Below are 26,802 nucleotides of genomic sequence, written 5' to 3'. Positions count from 1 at the left end.
ATTTGAATTGGACCTTAACACATCGTGTCCTCATGATTTGTTCACAATCCAAATTGGACGAAGAACTAAAAATGATTACTAATACTTTGTCCAATAATGGTACACTCTTGATGTGACTAACTCCGTCACAAAAAGAAAAATGAATAATTTGCCCCCAATAAAGTCTAAGATGGCGGCTAAATGTCTAATTTACACTCGTTTACCTTGCTTAGCGATAGTAAGTTAACAATTCGCCAAGCAGATTAGTTCAGATCTGGAACATTGCTATTTTGTACGTGTGGTGTATGCGACAAAACCATTATTACCATCCTCTCGGAAGATGCTCTGCCCTCCCCATCATATGAATAATGTAATTGTTCAGTTGAAATGTAGTTGCTGGGACAACTACGTGGGCAGGACAACCCTCAGGTTAGATCGTCGCCTCCAGCAACATGTACCTTGTAAAATCCGGAATGGAATCTACCAATCAACGGAAATTTTGTGCAATGCGTATGCTTCCGCTATAACGGACCATTTGCTTAAAAATCCGCGATGTGCAATGAATTTCAGCAGGGGTTTATTTTCTATCAGGAGTCAGGCTCACTAGTTATTTTATTTAAAGGTCTTGGAGACTATTCACGTCCGGTTAAAGAAACCTGCTCTCTGTACGCAGAAGGGTTGTCTTTTAGCTTTGGACGTGATTTGTATCTAAGGCGTTCTGTTGCCATATCATAACGATAGATTCATTTTATTCATTTTATTTATTCGTTCTCATTTTTTTCTTAATATTTTACCTTTCCGGTCTCTAGCCGACAATTAAAGCATTTTCGTTATAAATATTTGTAATTTTACAGAAAGGTCATTCTGACATTAAGCATGCTTTTTGCTCAGTTTAGGGGTGAACATTTCACTGTCAACAGGTCAAAGTTTATGAGTTGACTTTTACAAAATTCCTCCACCAATTTTGGGTCCAAACACTTGACATTTTAAGTATAGGTTACCTGGACATTGCAGAAAGAAAGAGCGAGAGAGAGAAACACAATACAGGAGTGACCACAGCCGAGGTCAGCGGCCTCGACAAGCCCAATAAAAGAGTAATAAAAATTGAACATTCCAATGAATAGTTTGACACTTACACGCATCCACCCCTTGGAAACACTTCAAATGAACTACGAAAATGCCATTTTTACATCTCCAGCATATTTAAAAATAATTTCTGACGAGGACGCTCAGAGAACGTCTTAAACGCGTAAAAACGATTTCAATGATTTAAAAACATTATTACAATGATCCAAACATAATTCTCAATGAAAAACCAAGACAAGGAATAATAAAATAATGTTAAAAAATACACATTGTTGGTGACTGCCCCCTTATTTAAATATACATTTTTCTTTCGTTGGAAGTTCTTAACACATTTTATTTAAATATATATATATATATATATATATATATATATATATATATATATATATGTATATATTACAGTTAAGTTAACCAAAATAATCCCAGATGCCATACTAAAGTATATTATAAATATTGAAGCGTTAATATTTATAAACTAATCTCAACCAGATTTAAAAGCCCGATGAAACTAAATAGGAAATAGAGCTTATTCTAATAACAAGTAGGTAATAAAACGTTAAAAACACGTGAAATCGCCTTTTCCTTCACCATACTCCCTCTCCTTCATTATTAGTTTCCAAGTAAGATGTGTGACGTTCTTTCACTCTTTTTCAAAGTGTTCTTAACATGTTGTATTAACTATTTTTCTCATATATATGTATATATATATAAATATATATATTCACATATATATACGTACATATGCGTACACACATATATAATATATATATATATATATATATATATATGCATATATACCGAGAGAGAGAGAGAGATAATTTAAGGCGTATGGGAATATACGTATGCTAAAAAGGTAGACAGTTAATGAAATAAAGGTTGTAAACATTTTAAAATAAAATGCGTACAAAATACGTTTATAAGACAAATTTCAACGTGATAGTATGATTTTCTTGCTTTTTTCCTTGCAATGTTGTTAAATTAAATAAAAAAAATAGTTAGTAATATGCCTGCGTGTTATTCTTCTGCAGTATTTTTCTACAATTCCGGGGGAATATGCTTGGTTCACATGATATGATTCTCAGAGCTTTGTGTTCTGTTATATAACCGATGTTTAAGTTTTAAAATGAAATATGTACACGGTATGTTTATAAGAAAATAACAACGAAAATATTATGAAAATTAACAAATCTTTAATCGATTAAAATTAATATTAAGTCGATAGACGCCATCCTCAGAATTAAAAAAGGAATTCCAGCATATCCAGCCATATTTTGATATTTACTTTCACGCAAATTTGAGGAATTTTAGGTGGTATGATGTAGGCGTGTTTTCAAACTACACCAATGGAAACTTCGTTGAGCTCGCCCATCAAGCATTCAACCGTCCGAATTAGCATTTTTAGGATTTTCGTAATGGTTATGTTATTTTACTTGGATGAAAATCAAGCAGGAGTTGTACAGTGAGGTATATCCAATCTCGGTCGTTGAACATTATGTCATGTCCAGATAGGACAGTAAGCTTCTTTCTCACGTTGAAATTTCTACATAACTTGTCAATTTGGAGATGCTATGAACAGCAATAAAGAACCCCGATTGTCACCAAACAGACATGGAAACTTGTCGTCTTTCCTAGGGCGACAATTTTATCGTTGCAAGTATAATAACATAAAGTAATTAATATAAACATGGCCTGACTATAGTTTTTAATAATACGATGATGTAATTTCAAATTAAATTACATGTAATGTATTATCTACTTATATAGAATATTACCCGTAGCCATTAGTGCCATGAGAAATTGTGTTAACCGTTTTAATTTTATTTAATCTGATTATAATATAATGACAATTTTACTTACTGAGATTTATAGACGTTTGCGATTTGCATGAATACGTATAGGATTAGTTAGATTGAAAAAGTCGTACTTTCTGTAAACATAATTGTAATATTTGAAGTTGAGCTAGTTTTAATTAACATGAAGTTGGATGGAGCAAGATGAATTCATGAAAATCAAATTAAGTTCAGTTTATGGCGATATAAATAAACAATAAAACATTGGTATTACGGGCGATGCATTTCGTATTGAGTTATCTTATAGACTAAAGGTCTGACAGAAACAAATAATGGCAACCTCAGATTTCATGCTCTGATGCGCATCTGCCATCAATTAAAATGTATGGCTCTCATCTAGGGAAACTACATGTTGTGATAAGCTTCTGGGCTTGACCTTTACTCATGACCTGAAATGGAACACGTACATCAAGTCAGTTACTATGGTCGCTTGAAAAATGGTAGGATCATTCTTCCGCTCCAGAAGATGTCTCACTGCTGATGCAATTCTCTATCTATATAAACGCCAAGTACGTCAAAGGATGGAGTACTGTATCCACATCTGTGCAGGAGCTGCTAACAAAAGGTTATCTTGCGTTGACAGAGTGCAAAATAAGCTTCGTGGCTAGTGGGGGATGCTCCATTGTCTTCCCTGCAATCTCTCCCACAGGAAGACGTTGCGAGCCTGTTTTTGTGTTATCTTTACTTCGATGGCAAGTGATCGTCTGAACTCCAATCTATGGTCCCCCCTAGCCAATCTTTCACAATAAACACCAGTGTAGCTAAAACCACTGGAAAAATTTTCCCACACGCTTTTTCTGCGCCGACACCAATATGTAGATTTCCTCTGTTTTTTTCTATGCCTTCCTCTCTGTTTTCCTCTCACACCCTCTTTCAATGCAAATCACCGGCGTTTTATATGCTTCCGTCACTACAGTTGAGCGATTGACTAAAGAGATAAGGTAAGAGAAATGTTCAGTCCGAGCGAACAATTCCTTTTTACATCAACACTATTGAAAGTAATTTAGTTGAAAGAAGATAACATGTCTCAATTTTTTGGGAAATTAAGTTAAACATATTTAACAACAATATACCGACATATTGTAATTCATTAGGAATTTCTTCATATACATTATTTTCTAATAATATGATAAAACTGGACAATTTTATATCTGTAATCTTTTAGATTTATCTACGCCGCACTTATTTCAATAAGAGTATTAATTATAATTGTAAGACAAGTTATTGTATGGCAAATACATGCTATTTTCAGTTACTATATTTTAAGAAGTCTGAAGTCGGATTTCAAAATAAACTGTTTATTTCTATAAACTATTAGGAACGTTATAACTTAGATGGATTCTCATAACAAATGTAAATATATTTTACATCAAAGTTGGTAAAAATGAATAGCAGATATACAGTACACCATACTCTGACTGTAAAATTAATAGTAAAGCTTAATTTAGCAGCGAAAGGCGAACATGTCTTTATAGATTTAAACGAATAGCTGAACTACTTTAAACATGGATAGCAACCCAAAGTGATTGTAGTTTATGTAAAACCATAACTTATGCAGTTTGTTTTAATTGACACTCATAAAAAAAGAGAAAAAAGTAAAACTAAATTTAAATGCTTAGAAATGTTAAGAAATTATTAGATACTTAAGCGTTTATACAAAGCTAACTTAAGAAAACAGAGAAACAATTTATTGGTGTACAAGCAGGGTTGTCCCTCCTTTACATAAATTGAATGGGGAACAAGTAATGTCCCACATTTCCGATAGATTTTTTATCATCCAAATCGGTGAACCAAATTAATTGAAAGCCTTTACTAGTCGAGCATTCTTCTTTCATTGTAGTAAATACAAGGCGGGCAGGGTTAGCAGCAGAAGAAATACGAATAATGAGGTTTTTAAGATCTATCTGAATATGACCCTTTCAATATTTTTGACTTGGAGTGGTCAGTAACTGGAGTTGCCTATATTCAATTCCAAGTCTTTAAAAAAACATTGAATTAGAACCGCTGCACCAAACGTACACACTCGCATATTTTAACATAGATGCATGTACACCCGCACACTACAACACATCCTTCAACACGTGCACGTACGCACACAGAATAAAACTCATACGTTTATAGGCGTACGTACATATATACCTGGAAACAGATAAACAGATGTAGACTGATAAGATGAGTGGAAATTTCGTACCAAAATCTTCGAATCATATATTTATTATGGTTCTAGGTAAATGACAGGATGAAATGGCAGACTGCTTCTCTGTATTATCCACACACATACACACAACGGACACAGACACACATTTGTTTATTATTTTCAACCGCTTATTATCGATTGTAATGTCTTTCATTAATTGATATATACACATATACGTTTTAAAAATAAATGTAGAATAGTCTTCTTTATGATCATTTTAATTTACTTAATTTCTTTCTATTTTGCATTAAACATATTAAAATATCAGTTTAAACTTCTTGGATTTCAGGCTATTTTATATATAATGTGCCTCTGTCCGTCTGCGTTTCCATATGTCTCTCCCAATCTTATCACACACACATGCCGACTCGTATACACACATACGCACACACATACACACACACATATATATATATAGTCACACATACATACATTAATTCATACATACATTAATACTTACATTCATGATGATGATTTCAACGTCTTGTAAGACGAGTCGTTGCAATCATAACGTCTTGTCAGACAAGTGGTCCTGGATATGACCTTAAACTCTATCCGATGGTGAGGCAACAGCTTGCGGGCCTTGGGGAGTGCGGAGCTATCCTGTAATTGCCATTGCTCCCAGGCGCACTTTGACCCGGAGTGGTAGTACCTGTTAGGGTTCCAACTATGGCTTTAATATAATCCCACTTAAAAAAAAAACAAATCTACTCCATTAAAAAATGGTTCCTCAAAATCACTAGATTCAGCATGAAATAACCTGAAAAAGGTTGATATGCCGTAAAACAAAAACAACCAACCATTGTAAGACAAGTGTAAATCCCTCAGACACTTAAAATCCATGAGCTGTAACATGACTTTTTTTAGTGGTACCATGGAATTCACACACTAACGCAGACATAACTTTGAATACGGTCATTGCTATACATATATATATATATATATATATATATATATATATATACGTACACGCATATACACACATACACCCACATACACACAGACATATATGCATAAACATACACACATACATACACGCATATATGCATACACAATACTTAATACATAATACATATGCATACTCACATGCAAACACACAAATACATACGCATATATACACCCACATATACAAATTCAAACCTACATATGCATATACACATACAAATACCTACACATGTATGCACATATACACACACACATTTAACTACATATACATATAAATAAATATCTCTGTATTTATACACAAACACACACATATGCATATATACACATACATATACATACATACACACATAAACGTATATATACATAAATACATACAAACCCACATAAACATATATACATATACATACACATACATATATATATATATATATACATGCACATGTACATATATACACATATGTACACATACACCTACATACACACACGGGTACATATAATGATGGCATACTTATTATTTTATGCTTCCAGCATTTCAAGTCTCCACGTGTTACAAGTTTTCCATTGCTATAGCACTATTTTTATAGACAAATACTTGAGAGAGTATCTATCGAAAGATGCTGTCGGAGAGGTTTTTCTTTGTACGACAGCTACATCCCTCTCGGTTCAAAATGTTGATATCTAGCAACAAGCAAGAACAAGATAGCCAAAACAAGTTAAACTGTAGATCAACTTAATGCGGGTACTGGTCTCCCGCTTTGTGTTTTTTATCAGAGATTTAAGCTTACGGGACCCTCTCTACCCCACATACACATGGAAATAAACACACACATTCACACATACATGCATACACACAGAAAGCACGCAAACATATATATGCATGCACACACATGTAAACATAAACACACTGAGGAACACATATAATCATGCACTTACATATTAATACAAACACGTACACATACATGTAAATACACATGAAGGAACGTTCCAAAAGTCATATATCCTCAATGATCAGGATGAAGGAAATGGGTACAATTCAATAAGTTTGACAAAAAAAAACTAAAACAAACTAAGTATACACTAAGTATCCCACTGTGTCTCTTTGAGGTTACTAGAAGCTAATGCCAGAGATATAGTTTTCCATATAACGCAATTTCATCGCTCAAATTGTCAATTTTCTCTAGGTTTGTAAGGAGTAGTCAAGCTAGTTTCTATGCCAACCTTTGTGAAAAACTCCCGCAGGTCTTGGGATAGAAATGAAGTTCTTCGATCATAGTGGATGTATGAGGGTGTCCCAAACATTGTAAAAATTGGGAATAAACATCCGATTACTATATTAGTAGCTATATTTTCACAAGAAAAAGCAAATGGAAAACGTGAGTATTCGTCCACTACCTCTAGTAGGTAATGGTTGTTCGATGTACATGAGGGCTGCCCTTTGAAATCTATATTCAGTCTTTCCAATTGCTGAGTAGTTTTGATAAGAGGGGTTGAATTTGGAGAGTGGAACCTAGGTTTCCATCGTGCACATATAGGGCATTCGGCGCACACTTTCTTGAGTTCTTCTATTGAGTAAGGAAGATTTCGAATATTCACAAAATGTGCCATTCGTGTGGTTCCCAGGTCGCAGAGAGACACGTGGATATCTGATAGTTTCACTTTGTTGTTGATGGCTCCACAATACGCTCGTGAGAGTGCGTCAGCAGAAATGTTATTTCCTCCTGGCCGATACATTATATCATAATCGTAGCATCCCAATTCAATTATTTACCTTTGAATTTTATTGTTTAAAATTTTTCCGGGTCTTTTTGAATTGAACATTTAGTTCACTGCTTCTTGATCTGCAAGTATTATGAAACGATTGGCAGATAGATAGTGTGGCCACTTTTTCATTGCTTCCACACTCGCATACGCTTCTTTTTCGACGGAGCATGTTTTCTTTCAGCGTGAGTAAGAACCTCAATAAAATGGAACTGATGAACCAGATTGATTGAGAGTAGGCGTTATAGCGGTATCTGAGGCATCAATTTAAACCACTAGGGGAAGGTCTTCACTTATTAAATGGGGAAAGTCTTTCCGATTTCGTCATTGATGTTATTGAAGTCCTTCTTAGATTCTGTGTTGATGCGAACAGAGTCATTGTTTACAAGAGGTTTTATTTTTTCGGGGAATTAAGATATCAATTGCGAATAATATGAAAATAATCAAATGACTCGACGCAGAGCAGCCTGGTCTTTTGGAAAAGATAATTCCTTGAGTGGTCATTGTCGTTCACCATCTTGTTTAATTTCCCCGTGTGTTAATGTGTAACCAAGAACATCTCTTGACGTAGTTGACAATATAGGCTTTGCTTCGTTGAAAATCAGGTTATGAACCTGAGCAACTTTCCGAAATTTTGAAAGATTTTCCTCGTGACACTTCTGGGTATTCTTGACTATAACTATATTGTCAACATATGCATAAACTCCCTGCAACTTATGTTGCTTGATGATGTGGTCCATCGATCTTTGGAAACGCGCGATAGGATTAGTGACGCCAAACGGAACTCTACAAAACTGATATAATTCTCCGTGTGCCTCAAAGGCAGTATAAATGTTTTCTTCCTCTCGAATGGGTATCTGGTGATACGCACTTTTTAAATCTAGGGAGCTGTAAATTTTATATTTGGACATTTCAGCAGTTAGATCATCCATCCTTGGTAGAGGGTAAGCGTCTAAGTGTATGAACCTATTGATTGTCCGACTGTATCAACAACCAATCTTTTTCTGTTACGCTCACCATTAACTATTAAAACTTGGGCTCTCCAAGGTGAGGTACTTTTTTAATTACTCTTGCTCGGAGCATTTTCTCAATTTCTGACCGTATATATTGTTTATCTTGATTTCCAAACCTCTTAGATTTAGTGGTATTAGGTTTACACTCCGGAGAACGGTTTTTACTAAAGCAGAGTGTACACCGCAAGAAACAGAGGTAGGGATTTGGAGACTTCCTTTATTACCACCAAATATAAAAGAAATATAGAATATAGAATACTGCCTCATGAAGTCTCTGCCGAGAATGACATCACTGCAAAGATTCGGTAAGATTTCAGATGTTGTGTTAGCGTACCACTCACCCTGTGAATTGATGTTGATGGTACACTGTCCTTTCACCGGAGCATTAAGTGATGAGGAGGCCATATGTACCCTTCATTGTACATTCAATTTATTTTTCTTACCAATGTCTTCCGAGATGAAGGATCCAGAGCTCCCAGTGTCTATCGTAGCTGTTGCTTCCGTTTTTCCGACCGAAATGTATACAGAAGTTGATTCTAAAGTAGCAGATATATTTTTAAAAATTGGTTTTCTTTGTTGGAGGATCAGACAATATAGACATTAGCTAGTGTGATTGTGTAGATGCTGACGTGGCTTGAGATTGAATGAAAGCGGATGTAAATTTCTGATAATTTTGACACGTTCTCGCGAAATGCCTTTTAACATGACATTTTTTACAAATGTCGGACCTCGATGGACAAAGTTTCTGATCGTCTCTGGAATAGCCGAAAAAATATCAAGTAGATTTAGTTTTTATGAAAGCATAAGTGTGAGAAAATTCATCCTCAGATTTATGATGCTAGTTTTGTACACCGTTAATTGTAGCCACCGTGTCATCAGAACGAGGGTAAGATTCAGAATGAGCGTAGGATTCAGAATTTTTCTATGCTGAAAAAATAGCTCTAGCTTGATTGACGGCCGTATTTAAATCAAGTGTTCTATTCTCAAGCAATATCTGCCGGATAGAGTTGGAACGTAAACCAGTAACGAAAGGCGTCTCTGACGCAAGCGTCTCTGTTTTTAATAGCATTGACTGCCTGACAGTCACAATCTTTAGCTAACAACAGTAGCGATTCTATGAATTTTTCGATGTTTTCATCATCATTTTGTCTTCGAGTTGACAAAGTATGTCTAGCGAAAATGTCGTTAGTGGGTTTTATATATAAATCAGTGAGACGATTCAGAGCAGAGGCATACGTCGTATGTTCTGCGATATATTTATAGACGTCGGGAGAAACATGATTAATCCAAATGTCAATATAAGCTGTGTTCTCCGTGGTTGTCCTCCATATGGTCTGAAGCCAATATTTTAATGTTTTGTTTGCACTGGTCGAACTAGATGAAATATCCAGACGATTAGAAGTTAAAATCTGTCCACAATTTTTTTTTTATTTGTTCCTTTAATTGTTGTGAAGTGAGAACAAAAGACACGTTTACCAAGAATTTAATGAACTAATAGAAACTGCTAGAGAGTACACAGACAGAGGAGATAATTAGACAACACAGTAAACACAAAATACAAGAGTTTAAATATCACGACAACATATATAATAGAAGTTGAACAAAGTACATTGTTTTCGTTAATATTATTTCATAACTACAGTTGTACTTAATGGCGATGTTTGCCATAAACCTTTATAGTCAATGGGTTGTTATAATTTTTCTGTAACGCAAATCAAATAACATTATAGTTGAGCTGATGCACATGTTTCTGCTTGTGGCATATGAATAGAATATCTAAATGAAAATAATCGCCTACACAACGTATCTATACATTATGTATACACTTTGTTTATTCATCTCTTTAGAGGCATTAACCTAAAATCTTCAACAAGGCAGTGATGCCCTTGTGTATTTGTATGTTTCTAATTCAATGTTTGACTGTCTTGGGACAGATCGTTTTTCGTGACATGCTTTTTCCTTAAATCAAAAGGTATGATAATTTCTTAGAAACTTGATATTGACAAAGTTTGTGCATGTAAAGCTTACGTTCAATATGTTCGTATATTACTGACTTTTACTGCATTTATTTTTTGATGCAGAATGTATTGAAGAAAAAGAAATTGTTCTAATAGGCAATAGCATTATACTCTTATGGGCATGGTTAACCAGGGGATTTGCTTGACTATTAAAATAATTACCATAGACTACTAGATCCGCAGCTATAAAAAAAATTCTTGGTAAAGGCATGGAGAAGTTAGCAGATTGTTAGCTATTATTTTAATATTGTCATTGTAAGAATACAAACAAAAATGCCATGCTGCTGTCTCTTCAAATTTTTGTACTAGTTATTATGATTTTATTCATTCGGATCCCAGAGACCCGCCCATAAGATTCCATCCATGATATTTTCCCAGATACTAAGTACACTGTAAGTATAATTTTAGCATCTATGCTGTCATTGAATGTATTAGCGAAACTAGTTGGTTGTTATAATGTTTGCTCGAATGTTAAAGTTCTTCCAAAGTTCCGTCATTATGTCAAGCATTGTATTAAAGTTACTTCCAAAATAAATTAAAAGTTTGAAGGAAAAATCATTAGTTTTTAATGCCCCGAATCTTATATTATGAATGACAATTATCTATTTCGATTCTTATAAGGAGCGTGATTATATGTCTCTCCTCTATATATAACAACCATGCACAGTTGACATTCGGACAAAGATATACCCATACTCATTTTTCTTAGTTATTAATATTTTACATTACTTTATTTGTTTCTACTCCATATTTTCGATGTTCTAGAGTGCATTTAACAAATTATAGACGTCTATTTCGTCGAACCACTTATTTTTACACAACAATAATTTATATAAATAAATAATATTCATATAAATCGAATGTCGTTTTTTCGGGTATCAATACAATTCAAGTGTTTGTCAATTAATTATCACGAAATATAAAAATTGTACAACTGGTTAATATTATTTTAAGACATATCACTATAACTACATCGCTACTTAAAGAAAGCACCATTCTTGTTTGTCAGGAATTATTTTTTTGCCATTCGTTATTGCGCAATTGCATTTTCCATGCAAATAATTATCTTCACATGAATAAGTATATCAAAGAATTTTCCCTGCAAGCATAGATAGAAAATTTCATGTTTAATTAGCTACTGATTTGAAATACAGAAGAAAAGATTAGTCATTCGCAGTTTGATCTGTCTTCTCATTCAGAGACCGGTAAAATCGTTAAAAATTCCTAAAAATGTATTTGAACATTGCCTACACAATTGCAAGTTCTAACCAGATAATTTGGTCGATGTCAGTAATATACACTTTTTCCATCCAAAAATATTTCCTTGTATTCAGATTTCCTTTATTTACTTTTCGAACGCTATAGAGTTGAAATTCGTATATACGGTAACGTAGATGTTATTCATGTAGTTTTTTTTTACAGTCTTTTGTATATTCTGCTTATTTACTTCGCCGTTGCCAATTCTTCCGATGTAGGTAAGTTTTACGAAAAACATAACATAACAATGCGAATCTTCCGTGACACAGTCAATATTGATTTTAAAGACGATCGCGCTTTTTTTGTCTTGTTATTATCTTTCATTCAACAAGTTAAACTTCTGCGAAAATAACTTCTAAGAGAGTGTACTAACCTGTTTTTGTGCTGCCTGTACCGCCCCAGGTATTAAAAGGAATGAATAAAAGGTTAAAAAAAAGATGCCATCTTTATATGCGTGCCATATTTTCACTTAACATGCAGGTGGCATACTTCTGATTAAAAATTAATCGCCTGACTTTTCAGAGACGCTGGTGATTTTTTACACACATACATATATGCATATATATATATATATATATATATTAAGGCAATCATGAAGCATGAAGGGAAAACGTATTCCTTCGGAATTCATTGTATCAAAAAGACCGAGGAGAAAAGGAAAATGTATAGCGACTAAAAAATAAAAGTAGAAAAATAGAAAAAAATCAAAACAAGCCAATTGACATGTTTCATCCTCACTCATCAAAAATTGGAATTCAGGGATTTATTTTTTTAGTAATTTGTTTTCCTTAAGGATAAAATCTAAAAATAAAAAGACTGGAGCAAGAGCAATTTATGGGGATAAGTTATAGAGGCCGATCACTTTCAAACCCAACAAGCAGTCCTTTTGCTTACAAAGGGAAGGTTTCCTAAGGGGAACGTGAACAGTCTCTAAGACGTTTAGATGATATACGGAGTGAGCTCGACTCAATACGGAGAAAGAGTTGATGCTAAATTTCGTTGCAGAATCCCGGTATTTAATAAAGTGTTTCTTTTATAGCGGATCCATATGTGTTGTTTACAGCTCAGTAGGTAGGAATGTTCCATTCCTGATTTTGCTCGGTACATGTTGTATGCGGCTTACCAATTTTAAAGACGTTCGACCTACGTAGGCGGAACCGCATCCACATTTAAATAAATAAATGACATTACTAATATGATGAGGGGGTATAACATCTTTTTTATTGGAAGCCATTAATGGTGGTGTATTATTCATAACACGGACATTTGAAGCAAAATAACATCCTTAAACTGTTGAACTAATTTGTTTGGTGAAATTTTCACTTACTTTCCTAACCCTAGGCATTCGAATATAAACTGGGCATTTATCCACCATATTGGGTTTTGTTCGTAAAAAATATGTTCTTTTCCTTTTAATGGTGGTTTCAATTACATCTAAAGCATCTGTAATTGTATTTTGTTCCTCATCCAATTTTTCTGGCGAGCAGATCATTAGGACAAGATGTGTTAATGCCCAACTTAAATCATATTTGCGCTTGATAGGGCAGAATGAATCACAGCGTGAATACAGCCCAGTAAATGTTGGTTTGGTAACGTGAAGTCGGGCATTATCGTGGCTAGGATCCGAGAGTTTTCCGTTGACTAAGACTGGGTCTTGTTGTTGAAGTTTCTAATGTCTTGAATTCATTTGTGGAGAGAACTTCTCCGCTGTAATTGTTTCGCTGCATTCAAAGCCCGGTCACATGCATCTAAACAAGTAACAGGGCCTTCCGTTGGTACCAATCTGGCTACGTGGAGCTCCGTCAGCGTCTAAATACTGAGCTAAGTGTCGGGAATTGTCGTAAAGAACGCACTTTTCTATCGCAAGTCAGAATTCTGTCAGGAAACCTGGTGTTCTTGTTTTGTAGAAAAATAGATAACAGTTCCTACAATGTATCTGTTAGTCATCGTTTAATCATTTAAGCAATTTATAAGGATTTTTTATCTTTCCAATCATTCATTAGTTGGTTGAAAATCTTTGTATACTTACGTCTAATTTAGAAGCATGTTTTTGAACAATTGTGCGTAGATTGACGTCGATTAAGGCTCTTAAATGAACGTTGTTAACACCTGATTGCGTTCCATTACGCTTATCAAATTCAAGACTCTCGTCACCGCCAGTAAATTTCTCTAACGACTACTGTGATGTGCATTTAGTAGTGGTTCCTTGGTCAAACGCTTCCTTGATATAGGGATCTGGTTTAACAGCTTTTCATGATAGCTTGAATGAGAATTTGAAAATTGTGCGAATTTGCTTTTTCTTTCTCATATTTTCATTCTGAAAAGAAGAGAATGCTTGTTTTTTAACGATTGTATTTTTAACCATTAGATAGAGCTAGCAACACTCTTATAAATGATGGAAAATATAAAATATATTATATCGAAAACCTATTTGGAAATATATAATTTCGAACCACAATTATACATTTCGCCATGGTCATTTTAGTCAACTCAATAGATTATTCAGAGCTATTCAGCATGAAACACAGCGTGCAATAAGATGAATGTGTTGAGAACAACTTCTGTCCATTTGAATGGATCACGACATATATATATAGAGGGCATAAAGAAAATTATTAACATGATGTGGAGGAGTGCTTATCAAAGATAGAGATATACATTAATAAGAACTACGTTTTTCGACTGGCGTCCCTTCTGCGAACTTCTGACATATAGAGAAAACAACATTGTGTACGATAATCCTCGTTATCATCGATATAATCATCAATACAGTTCAATTAATAAGAAAGAGGATATGCTCTAATTTTAATTATACCTAACCAAGTGAAGCAGGTTATTTGACAAAAATGTTATACACTATCTTTTATAATTTATATTTGTTTTGTTACTCTTCCCGGGTAGAGCTTAGTAACGCTACTTATTTATGAATAGACTGGATGATCAACATGATTTGTTAAATTCACAAAACTAGAGAGACACGATATTGCAAAACAACAGAAATACCATACTACATAAAACAATAAAAGGCTTGCAATGGCATTTAAAAAAAAAGATATAATAAAGTATCAAAACACAACGAAGTAAACAACAATAACAAAAACAATTGAAATAATTATTCACAAGAGAATGATAGGATATAATCATAGTATTCTTTGCTTAAAAATAGTCAGAATTACGTGAAAAATACAATTTGCGTCATTGTGACCGAAGCAAGATATGAATAAAAAATAAACGGTGCACATCTTAGAAAGTTAATAAAAACAGAAAAGCAAGTAAGAGAATAAAACAGCAACTCACTTCATTAGCCTTTATTTTTTCTTCCCACACATAATCCATATCAGTCATGTGATTCTTAAGCAAAGTTCCTAAACTCATACAATATAAATTATGCCAATTAAATAGACATGGTGTTAATATACTAAATTATATTCTTAGTAAATTATGCAGAAAATTATTATATGATGACTGTAATTAAAAGATTACGTATAAAACAGTGATTGATATAATTCTATTAAATAAATGCAGTTGTGCTGCTTATCCTTCATCTTATTGAGCGTTTTGCTTATATATTTAATACACGTAAAAACGGCAACTTTGGTTATTCGTGTTGAGCCTCGGATACACATTTTTTACATGATGGTTGTCACTTATCAAGGCCTGGGAAACACTCTATGATAACGGTTAAACGTTTGGTAAAGGATAAGATAGGTTAGGTCATAGAGGAATATGAGCAAATCGTTTTACCTTCACTAGATGTACTTCAATCATAAAGTCACATATCTCTTAAAATGTTCTTTCAGCTTCCATCAAAAGATGCGGTTTGATTACACTTCTGTCATATTTTTAGATCCCCTACACATTTTGATTACGTCATATTGCTGTATACATAAATGAACACCCACATGTAATAACATTTACTGTAGAGATTGACGTGCGCCATGTTAAACAATTAACTTATCATTAAAATAGTATTAGTAATAGAACAATAGACAGAGAGTAAAAGAAAGCTACATAGGGAGGAAGACAGAAAAAAAGTAGGAAAAGAGAAACTATAAGCTCAATATGGTTGTGCTAAGCAAACAAAAAGTAATGTTGGATTTTGTTTTTAAGAATTCTTTCTCTGCATTTTTTACAGTTCACTATTTTCAGGATCAGTATAGATTACTCGTATTATTTCTTATTATTTCTCAGTTCGTGTGATGACCGGATAAGGTATGTGCTTAAATTCAATTATAAAAATTGAATATCCGTACGTTTAAAATTTAATCCTAATGCCGTTGGCAAGTAAACAATAAAATTGCTAATTACTTAGCAATTCTACCTAGTCCTAACTGACCGAACGAAAGCAGCTATGCCTGTGGATTAAAAAATACGTGCATTCGACATTCCATGGGTATGTATTCGTACAGCATGGAGATTTTCGAGATCAGAGAACTATTCCCGTATTCGATAGAAAACTAAACCTTAAGAAGTTTCCAAGCGTAAATTTCTGTAAATAACCCTCCATAACAATAGTCGGAAGTATCTTAATAATAAAAATGTTTTATAGAAATTAATCAGGTAACATTTCCCTTCAGATATTGGATGCCATTTTCGACCGATGTAACATTCGACCTTCTTTAGCGTATCTTATCGAGATGCTTGTTTTTTTGTCGATATCGGGAATGTGTACGTAATTTCGAATGGAACTCTTTATTTACCTCACTTTGTAGCATGTCCTGGTTTCGTCAGTCAGTACTGGATAGAGGTACTACGTACTATTTTTGTGCCTATGTATTATAGATACTGTGCTGAAATAACGTTATTATTTAGAAAGCTATTCTTAACATAGAGAGGGGAAGGTGTTTGTAGGGACCTCCAAATGTTTGTGAAGAATTTAGTACATAATGCCGTGACGTCAGACTTGGGTTTACATTACGAAATAAGGAAAGGCAAACGCAACTTAATGTTTTTAAACCTTTGTTTATCTTCTTCAAACGGCAACTAATAAATAACCTTTGTTATAATTTTGTTAGGTTTTAAGTTTTACACAGTGTAATTATTAGTAATATTATAAATATGTATATATCAACTATTAAACGCTGTTTTACAAAATATTTACGACTGTTCCTTTGGTTAATTATGGGTTTCCATACTTTATTTGGTAAAACTTAATACCAAAATAAAATTGGAGCAGTTTTTTTTTAAATCTATTTTGTAATGAACATTTTGTAATAATTGAGTTTTAATCTCTTAAAAAGGTAATTAACTTTTAGGAGGTTCTTTTTTTCTTCGCAATTATACGGGAGAAAAACACGTTATTTTATGAAAGGAATATTTATTTCATTCCTAATTCCAGGTAAGTGTTTGTCACATGTGTGCATTTAAAATGTAAAAAAAATAAGTTGTGTTTATTGGAACTATTATCTTTCAAAATAAATAGTAATTTCGATAGATTAAAATGTATGCTTTATATTTGTGAATGCGGAAGGAATCTTATATATTTCAAATACACGAAAAAGTAGATTTACACAAGATGCAATTAATAAGGTAAAACAAAGGTGAAGAAGTCAGTCGAGTGATGCCTGGGAAAAATGATTACTGGCTGTTTTAAAGTATTTGGAACGGCTTCAGAAACAAAAATATCTTGTTCTCTGTAACCTGAAAGAGGCATTTAAATTATTCACATCAAAGCACCAAGAGAAAATAGACTTCTCTAAATTCGTCGAGCTTAGACCAAAAGAATGCGTGCTAGCAGGTGGTGCCGGGACTCATACTGTTTGCATTTTCACAATTCATCAGAATATAAAGTTGATGATTACATGATCTCATCCGGCTAATCTGACAGATTCCAACCAATGCATACTTGTTGTTAAATACAATGAAGCATCGACAAATTGTTACTTGGGTGACAGCTCATCTTTCAACAAACTGATTGATGATTTTGTTATGCAAGAAATTTAAAAAAAAAAACTCATTTGATAAGTTTGTATAGAAACAGGGTGTATCAACTGATTGACCATTCTACAAACGCTATCACAATTTACAGAGGGATTTATTGAAACTTTCCATGGAGGCCTTCAAAAATTGAAGAAGCATAATTTCATTGCAAAAGCACAATCCAAATTTTGTTCTGATAGAAAAGGATCTTTCATTTTGGTGAAGTCTTAGCAATAGCAGATTTTTCCTAGAAGAATTCATATATTTTGCAAGATTCAGCTTAAGGATTCCACTGGAATAATGATCACGATATATTGCACCCATTAATCGCCTACTATAGAAATTGAATTGAGCATGAGCATATTATTTTTGTTATAATATCTGATCGTCTTAAGCATGAGGCAGTAGCTGTACATTTGTTTCAAAGAAAGGTTATAGAAAAATTAAAAGAAATTATAAATTTTAGTGTACAAAAAAAGTATATATTTCTCTGATGGGACTGTTACATATTATAAAAATTTTACAAACTTTATAAATCTGTGCAACCAGAAATCTGATTTTGGTATTGATGCAAAGTCGCACTTTTTGCTACTTTTCATGGAAACGGACTATGTAGGTTGTAAGGTGGCACTGTAAAAAGGTTAGCAGCAAAAGCTAGCCTGCGGACACTCTATAATGGACAAATAATGACACGAAGGCAAGTGCATTTTTATGCAATAAAAAGTATTTCCAGAATACATTTTTTATATTCCCTTACTGCAGAATCTACAAAGGAATAAAACATTTAGAACGCAGATTTAACAATTCCTCCATGATTATAGGAACACAAAAAGTACATATTTCTATTTCTGTCACTCAGTGAGAAGTGGAAATAAAAACACTGTCGACACAAAAGAAATGAAGAGTAGTTCAAATCACAACACAGAACAATATGGAATTCGAAGACATTAACGAATTTGTGACAGTACTTTATGATAGGAATCGGTGGTTAGGATGTGTAATTGACAAAAAAATCAGATAATTGTGAGTTGAAAGTGACATTTTTACAACCAAATGAACCCTCTCCATATTTCTAATATTTATCACATCCAAATATATCAATTTTGAAATATTCTGATATTCTAAGCTCAGTTAATCTAATAACTGAAACAGGAATATCTAAAAACTTTCAAAAAATGAGATGAAAAATGCATCATATATTTTAGAAAGAAAGATTATGAAAGAAAAATCTGCATAAATACTTTCATGTTCATTATTATAAAAATGTTTCAGGAAAACATTTTTTATTTTGAAATGTATCCTAATGAACACACGTATATTTCTTGTGTATATAGTGTATACTAAAGACTTCTAAAAATTTAAAACAAACTGTTTACCATCGCCATCAAATGATGTTTATCCCTTTGATAATATAACCTAATTAAATCTCAACGCACTTTTTAAAAAAAATTATTGCATCACTTCTGTATGAAAATCTGTGTTGTATAAGAGCACTATGAAAGGCATAAAACAGTATGACTTCACAACCAGAATTTGCATTACATTCAGCATGTGAAGACGTTTTAAGAACATGCATTTAAATTTTTTTTCATTGAAAAAAAATTTAAATAACAACAGACATTGCCTTTTAGTAGACCATTCAGATCACATGTTTTATCGTATAATTTAATAAACCTTTAACACCTTTCAAAATTCTTTTTTATTATGCATCACTTTTTGATAACAAAATCCGCGGTGCATTAAAAAAACTGTGCTTATGCATTTTTTAAACCACCCTATATTTCAAATTGTATTTTCAGGTTAATTTAAAGTTTTACGATATGTTTTTGTTTATTATAAAATTATTAGGTGAAGTACACATTAGTTACAAAAAACCTTCATCTCCACATGTAAGAATGGCTTCCGAAATAACGTTATTATTTAAGTATGGTTCAAAAAGTGCACATGTGCCAAAAAACAAATGAAGAAAATTCAGTTTCATCAATAATATTTTTTTAACTTTTTGACCATTGTCGATTTGTAAAAATTAATCAACATCAAAATAGCTTTACCAATATATCAAACTTAACCATATTGGGAAATATAAAAATGTTCTTTATAATGTCACAGGTACTACGTTCGGCCATTTTGAATTTGCCCACTTCTTAAAAACGATTGTTCTACTGAAAGGCCAATCATGAAATTTGGAATACATACTGTCAAAAGATAGATAAATCTTCTGTCAAATAATTTAAAAGAAATTTAAAGAACGGTTTTTTAGATTATTCAGGTAAAAAGTTGAAATCAACTTTTTTACATTTGACTTTGAAAAAATATTCCTAGATAATATTATCGATCTATGCAAGTACCTTAAAATGATAAATGCATGAATTTTGTAGGGCCATAAACAACAGAGATGTCGTCTTATAAAGTGGGTTACTTCTACATAAAATTTCACATTTTTTAAAAGGTCAAGGTCACATCTCAGGAAGCCTTGACCTTGAGATGGTTGACAAGTGCCATTCAATTCATTTCATGGAGATCTAAGAGCGTAGCAAATTCTAAAAGAATCCGTGTCGGACATGGTTTGTGCCCCCCCAATTTGTCGATTTGACATGAAATGAATAATATTGTCTTATATATTATACATTATTATATATTATAAATTCTTTACTATGTCTATTAATAATATTAATAGTAAATAAAGTAGTTATCAATAATAGTAGCGCGATGTATGCAATAATAGGAATAAGCAAACCTCATCTAAAAAAATTAGAAACATAAAATTAGTTAATGAACTGACAGTCATCAATGTTGCGATTGTTTAATGGACAAGTACATTTTTTGTACGGGTATAAACTACAATAAAACAACCGGTCTTCTTTGTGGTTTCAATTTACTTCAACCGAAGTTGACGTAGCGGTTTTCTCTGTGACTAAGACTTGATCTCTATATGAGACAAAATATAACCAGTGTTTCTATTAATGTTCTCATTTCCTTTCAGACACTGAATAAGTAAAATATTTGAGACTACAATTTTCATCTCGTAAATTTATAATTTAAATATTTTATCGTATACATTTATTGTGGTCTCTTAGTTTTTCCTTAATTCCGGAACAAGTATTTATTATGTCCGGTAGAAATATATAGCGTCGTGCTGTTAATTAACATAATACAACTTAGGGAAAATACAGTATTCATCATGAGATATCAATATTGGGGAGATATTGTGAGCCGATGACACTATGCACGTTTGAATATTCAATCACATTTACGAAAGACCACCTCAGAAAAGGTTGTACTGATAAACCCACGTACAGAGAGCACTTGGACAATAGAAACGTGTCACGTATGCATTCCCCCACTAACCAACAATCACGAGGTTCTTTGCTCAGCAACCGAGAAGGCTAACATGCTTGCCAGTCGGTTTGCCTCAAACTCCACACTGGACCCTCTAAACCACCCACTACCTCAATTTCCTATGCGGACAGACGCCACGCTAGACGATCTGAAAATCACCCCTGCTCAGGTGCATGTTATCATAAAAATCCTTGACACTTCAAAAGCATGTGGACTCGGCCTCATCCCAGCTGTGCTATTAAAAAAGTGTTCAGCCGAAGTAGCTCCAGTTCTCTCCAAACTCTACAACAAATGCCTTAATGAATCTTGCTTTCCGAGCTGTTGGAAAACTACTTCTGTAGTACCAGTATTCCAGAATTCTGGCGAAAGAATTGACCCATTAAATTATCGCCCTATTAGTCTCCTCCCACTTTTTGCTAAAATATTTGAGACCTTAATTAACCATGCTCTAGTCCAGTACCTTACAGATGTTAAACTTCTGACCGACCATCAATATGGATTTAGACAAGCCCGTTCCACGGCAGACATCCTCACTGTAATCTCTGAACGCATATACCATTCACTGGACAAAGCGGGAGAGGGCAGAGCGGTAGCTCTAGATATATCTACGGCTTTTGACAGGGTATGGCATGAGGGTCTCCTCAGGAAGATTAGATCTTACGGTATCACTGGTAGAATACTTAACATAATTAAATCCTTCTTAGATAAGAGAAAAATCCAGGTTGTCCTCGACTGTCGTACATCTAAACAATATGATATAAATGCGGGAGTGCCCCAAGGATCTATCCTTGGACCTCTGCTGTTCCTGATATTCATAAATGACCTCCCCGACAAGATTGCCTCTGAGATGGGTATATATGCTGATGACACCACACTCTATAGCAGGCACGACAGGAAAACAAACGAACATGTATCTAAAGTAATGGCAGAAACACTAGAGGATGACCTCCAATCAGTAGTGGAATGGGGACAAAATTGGATGGTAACGTTCAATGCCACCAAGACAAAACTGGTTTCATTCAATAATTACAAGAAACCTTCTCTACCACCTATAGCAATGGCCAACGACTCTTTATCTAAGAGTACGTCTCTCAAGCTCCTTGGCCTAACGTTCACAGGAAACATGAGTTGGAACAATTACATCGAGGGCATTGCCAGGGCCGCTGCAAGGAAGGTGGGCTCTCTCTACCGTGCTAGAAAACTTCTAACACCCGAAAGTATCCTATACCTCGATAAGGCCACTATTCGCCCATGTATGGAGTATTGCTGTCATATTTCGGCCGGTGCATCGGCTACTAGTCTCTCGCTCCTTGACAGCGTTCAAAAGAGAGTCGCAAATCTGATAGGCCCTAAACTGGCATCTAAACTTCAGCCTCTGTCCCATCGTCGAAACGTTGCATCCCTCTGCCTGTTCTACAAGTATTATAATGGTGAATGCTCTGAAGAACTGAAAGCACTTGTGCCCCCACGACGTGAACACCTCGACAGACCCGACAAGCTGCAAAATCCCACCCCACACTGTAGAGATCCCTAGATGTAAAATATCTTTCTACTCCAGTAGTTTCTTCCCCAGAACTGCTAGACTTTGGAATTCCATTCCAGGTCACTGCTTCCCCAACTGTACTGACATGCATAAGTTAAAGTGCAACGTGAACCAACATCTCGCTGCCCTAATCCCTACATAGTACCCCAGTAGATGTTTCCCCTGATAGTAGCCCCCTACACCAAAGTGGCAATATGCCTTGTTTGGGGTGAAAATATAATAAAAAAAAAATTAAAATTTCTCCAGTAAGCATTAACTTAATCCTCGTTTCTCTATATGTAATTAAATATTACTGAGAATTTTTTGTGCGTTTATTTCCTTAGTATGTAAATGCCTGTCTCTATCGTCTACTCATAGTAAAACTTGAAAATATTAATCCACATAATAATATATTAGAAAAACTGCGCAGCAGAAACAAAACTGCCGCCTTTTAATTTAATTATTTTCGAAAACGATGAAGATATTGTAAAACTCCTTTAAATATTAACAGTTCTACTCTATTATTACAGCGATAGATCACACGGTAAAGGCTATCACAATAACATACGTCTTAATAATACATTGTCTTAGCATGATACATACCCATGGATATGGTTCTAAAAGCAACTGCAAATACATCTGCCCGAAAAGTAATTCTGCATGTAGAAAGGAATAATGGAACATAAACTAAAATAAGATTCGGAAACAAACAAAATAAAGACTATGTTAAGAACCTTAAAATGGACATAATTGTTTCCGATGTTTCCGATTCTGACTTCCGATTTCCAATGAAGGAAAACACTGTCTTCGTTACGAGGACGAAGACAATGTGTTCCTTAATACTCGCTCTGATGAAGAACTTTTTAACTTTGTCGCTTACGCGCCAAAACCAAGATTCGAAAAGTCCTAATACTTGAGCTGCTATTTGCAGACGATGCCGCATTGGTCGCGCACTCCACAAGTGGACTCCAGCGCCTGCTTGACAAATTGAGCGCTGTTTGTGCGGAGATCGCACTGGTAATCAGTGTGAAGAAGACAGTTGTGATGCACCAGGGTGGCGCATCACTAATCACTATCAATGGCCACGAACTAGAGACTGTCGAGAACTTTGCGTGTCTTGGATCCAACATCAACAAGACAGTATCCATTGAACAGGAGCTACAAACGCGCATAGTTTGAGCAGCGTCTATTTTCGACCGACTACGTCAAAGAGCATGGTTCAATAAATATCTCACATTTACGAATGTTGTGTTCTGAGTATTCTACTGTATGGAGCAGAAACTTGGACCACGTATGATCGATACGAGAAAAGACTGAACGTCTACCATCTCCGAGGCTTGAGCCATACCATGAGCATCAATTGGTTGGATAGAATCACCAATGAAGAGGTGCTAAGACGTGCCGGTAGCCGCTCCTTGTTCCAGACACTCAAGAGACGACGATCGCACTGGCTTGGACACCTGGACAGAATGCCCGATGGCTGTCTCTCTAAGGATATCCTCTACAGCGAACTGCCAAATGGGTCAAGAAGCCGTGGTCGCCCGGTGCTGCGCTTTAAAACGTGACCAAGGGGGATCTGATCGCTCTTGGCATCGATGTGAATGTGTGGGAGGAGCTAGCCGAAGATAGACCAGCATGGAGGCGTGCCTTGAGTAAGGATGGCGAATGACTTGAGAAAACTACTGACTACGTTTACTGTAGCTTGCATTAATCTTTCGTAGATTACTTGCCATTACATAAAATTGCATTACATTACATTATTTCCGATTTCGTATACTCTTTAAAAACGTTACTATAGGAATGTGAAACTGGAATAATGAAAAAAGTGTATTATTTCTGGAGATTTCTATTATGTAAAATTAGTTTCCAAATATAATTAAATATATCCAATCGATCAACTAACTTAAAGTAAGTTTAGATAGAATGAAGTTAACGGCATTAAATTAAATTCTACCTTTAATTTAGAAATTTTATTTCATACCAATACATGGACACTCGACAATAAAATATAACAATAAAAAACAAACGCAATCAAATAAATAAACGTCTGAAGGTTTAAAAATAAATAATTTCCAGACGCAAAATAAGCGAAAAGTATGTTTTTCTTCTCACGAGTTTTACAACAACATGGTGTAATATATCTGGACAAGTTTATCGAAGTCCTGTCTTAATTTAATCAGTTTGCTTCATACTATTTGACAGTGTACATATTGGAGTTCTGAATATTTTCGAAGGGTTTGAGAGCACTCTAATGACACGATTAATTCTTACGAGTAGACTTTTTGGATCCTATAGGAACGTAAATACCTGGTTCAGATACGCACAATCAGATCCGTTTTGAATCTGTTTTCATTTCATTTTATGCTCTGTTCATAGCACCTAGCAACTTGATTTGAAAATATATTACCGCAAAATTCGAATGACTCGATACATACACAGGTGTTTTGTTATGACAGGGATGAAGACGAAATAAATGTGTCTGCTTTAAGCACATGTACATTCCATTATCCATTAAAAGATAAAGGCAAACAATTGGAGCAGGATAATTTAGTTTTTAATTTAACATTTTATTCAAGCTATTATATATAAATGGTGTTATCATATAAACGGTAGATTCTCTATAGTGCAATGTAGCCTACAATGGGACGCTTTCTCTCGGAACGCCGGGATGTGTTCCACACTAAAGCAGGCAATCAACTGATTTGGGCGAAGTCATCGATTTCCATGGCAAGTAAAATATGGGATTGCAAAATATTCGTGGATTATCATTAAATCCAGAGCAACGTCGTCCTCTCTCTCTCTCTCTCTCTCTCTCATCTCTACTTATCCATCTCTCTCTTTTTCTCTCTCCTTCTTCTTCTCTCTCTCTCTCTCTCTCTCTCTCTCTCTCTCTCTATATATATATATATATATATATATATATATATATATATATATATGTACTGAAGCCCAGCAATCCTCTAACCGTTGTCCCATAAGCGTGATGTTGCTTGTCTTTGCCTCTTTGACAGGTAATTTTATGGAATGTTCTCTAAAATACTCATAGCATTTGTGATCTCTTTGACGTAAGTAGAACTGATTTATCTGACAAGAAAAATCAAAGTTGCTAAGTTTCGTTACTCTTCTCAAAAGTATATAAGAAATTAAAATGCGATGCGATCCAACATCCTTCTTCTTAACTCAACAGATATTCCCGTGGAGAAATTAGCCAAGATAAATCGTTATATGCAAGTCACTATCCGACTTGCTTGGGTTTAAAATATAAGGAAATATGCATAAAGGGTTTTGAGAAATTTAGTCGTTGAATTGTTATGTAATACAAATTTGATGTAATCACATCTAAACTATTCCATGGTAAACTTTTCATGAATAATTCAGGAATTTAGGAATTTAGTTACTTCTACAAACACACTGTATGTCAAATTATTTACTAGATAACATTTTTGATAGTTTCAGAAACTTACCGGTAGTTTCGTATCAAAAGATTCGGAAACGTTGACAATACTGAGTTGCGCGTAGTGTGAAATGTTCGTACTGTTCCGCGCAATGTAAATAACTTGTCATCGTAATTGCTGAACTCGCGGCATTTGAGCTGTGTAAAATTATTTACAAGGAAGTTTGTTTTGTCAATAAAGGTGTATTGAGTAGGTCTGAAAAGAGTACTATTACAGAACAGCAATCCAAAAAATAAAACTACCCTCGAAATATCGAAAATGATATGAAGGCACCATCAAAGTGTAATGAACTTTGACAAGCACCATACAAAGGTACGTAAGAGAGCTGATAAAGGTAAATTTAGATTTGTTTCACGCTGTTCCCTACTCGAAATTAAACCTGAAGTTGTTGAGAACCCTAAGCAGACAAGTCGGAAAGACTTTGACCAAGCCGGATTGAAGAATGTCTCAAAAAGTACTCGATG

General features: G+C 34.3%; 2 protein-coding genes across 2 annotated transcripts in view; both read right to left on the bottom strand.

Annotated features, from left to right (window-relative positions):
- Positions 1-26,802, bottom strand: part of LOC145256226 (trissin receptor-like) — a 233,634-nt gene that overhangs the window by 130,191 nt on the left and 76,641 nt on the right. The window lies entirely within an intron of this gene.
- On the bottom strand, positions 7,225-7,788 carry LOC145256089 (uncharacterized). The gene has a single exon (XM_080114672.1). It carries the CDS (start codon positions 7,786-7,788, stop codon positions 7,225-7,227), a length of 564 nt encoding a protein of 187 aa, XP_079970798.1.

The sequence above is a fragment of the Euprymna scolopes genome, chromosome 32 (assembly GCF_053919585.1).
Source record: "Euprymna scolopes isolate OS-2025 chromosome 32, ASM5391958v1, whole genome shotgun sequence".
NCBI lineage: Eukaryota > Metazoa > Mollusca > Cephalopoda > Sepiida > Sepiolidae > Euprymna > Euprymna scolopes.
The sequence above is the reverse complement of the archived record's forward strand: the minus strand, read 5'-3'. Positions and strand labels throughout refer to the sequence as shown.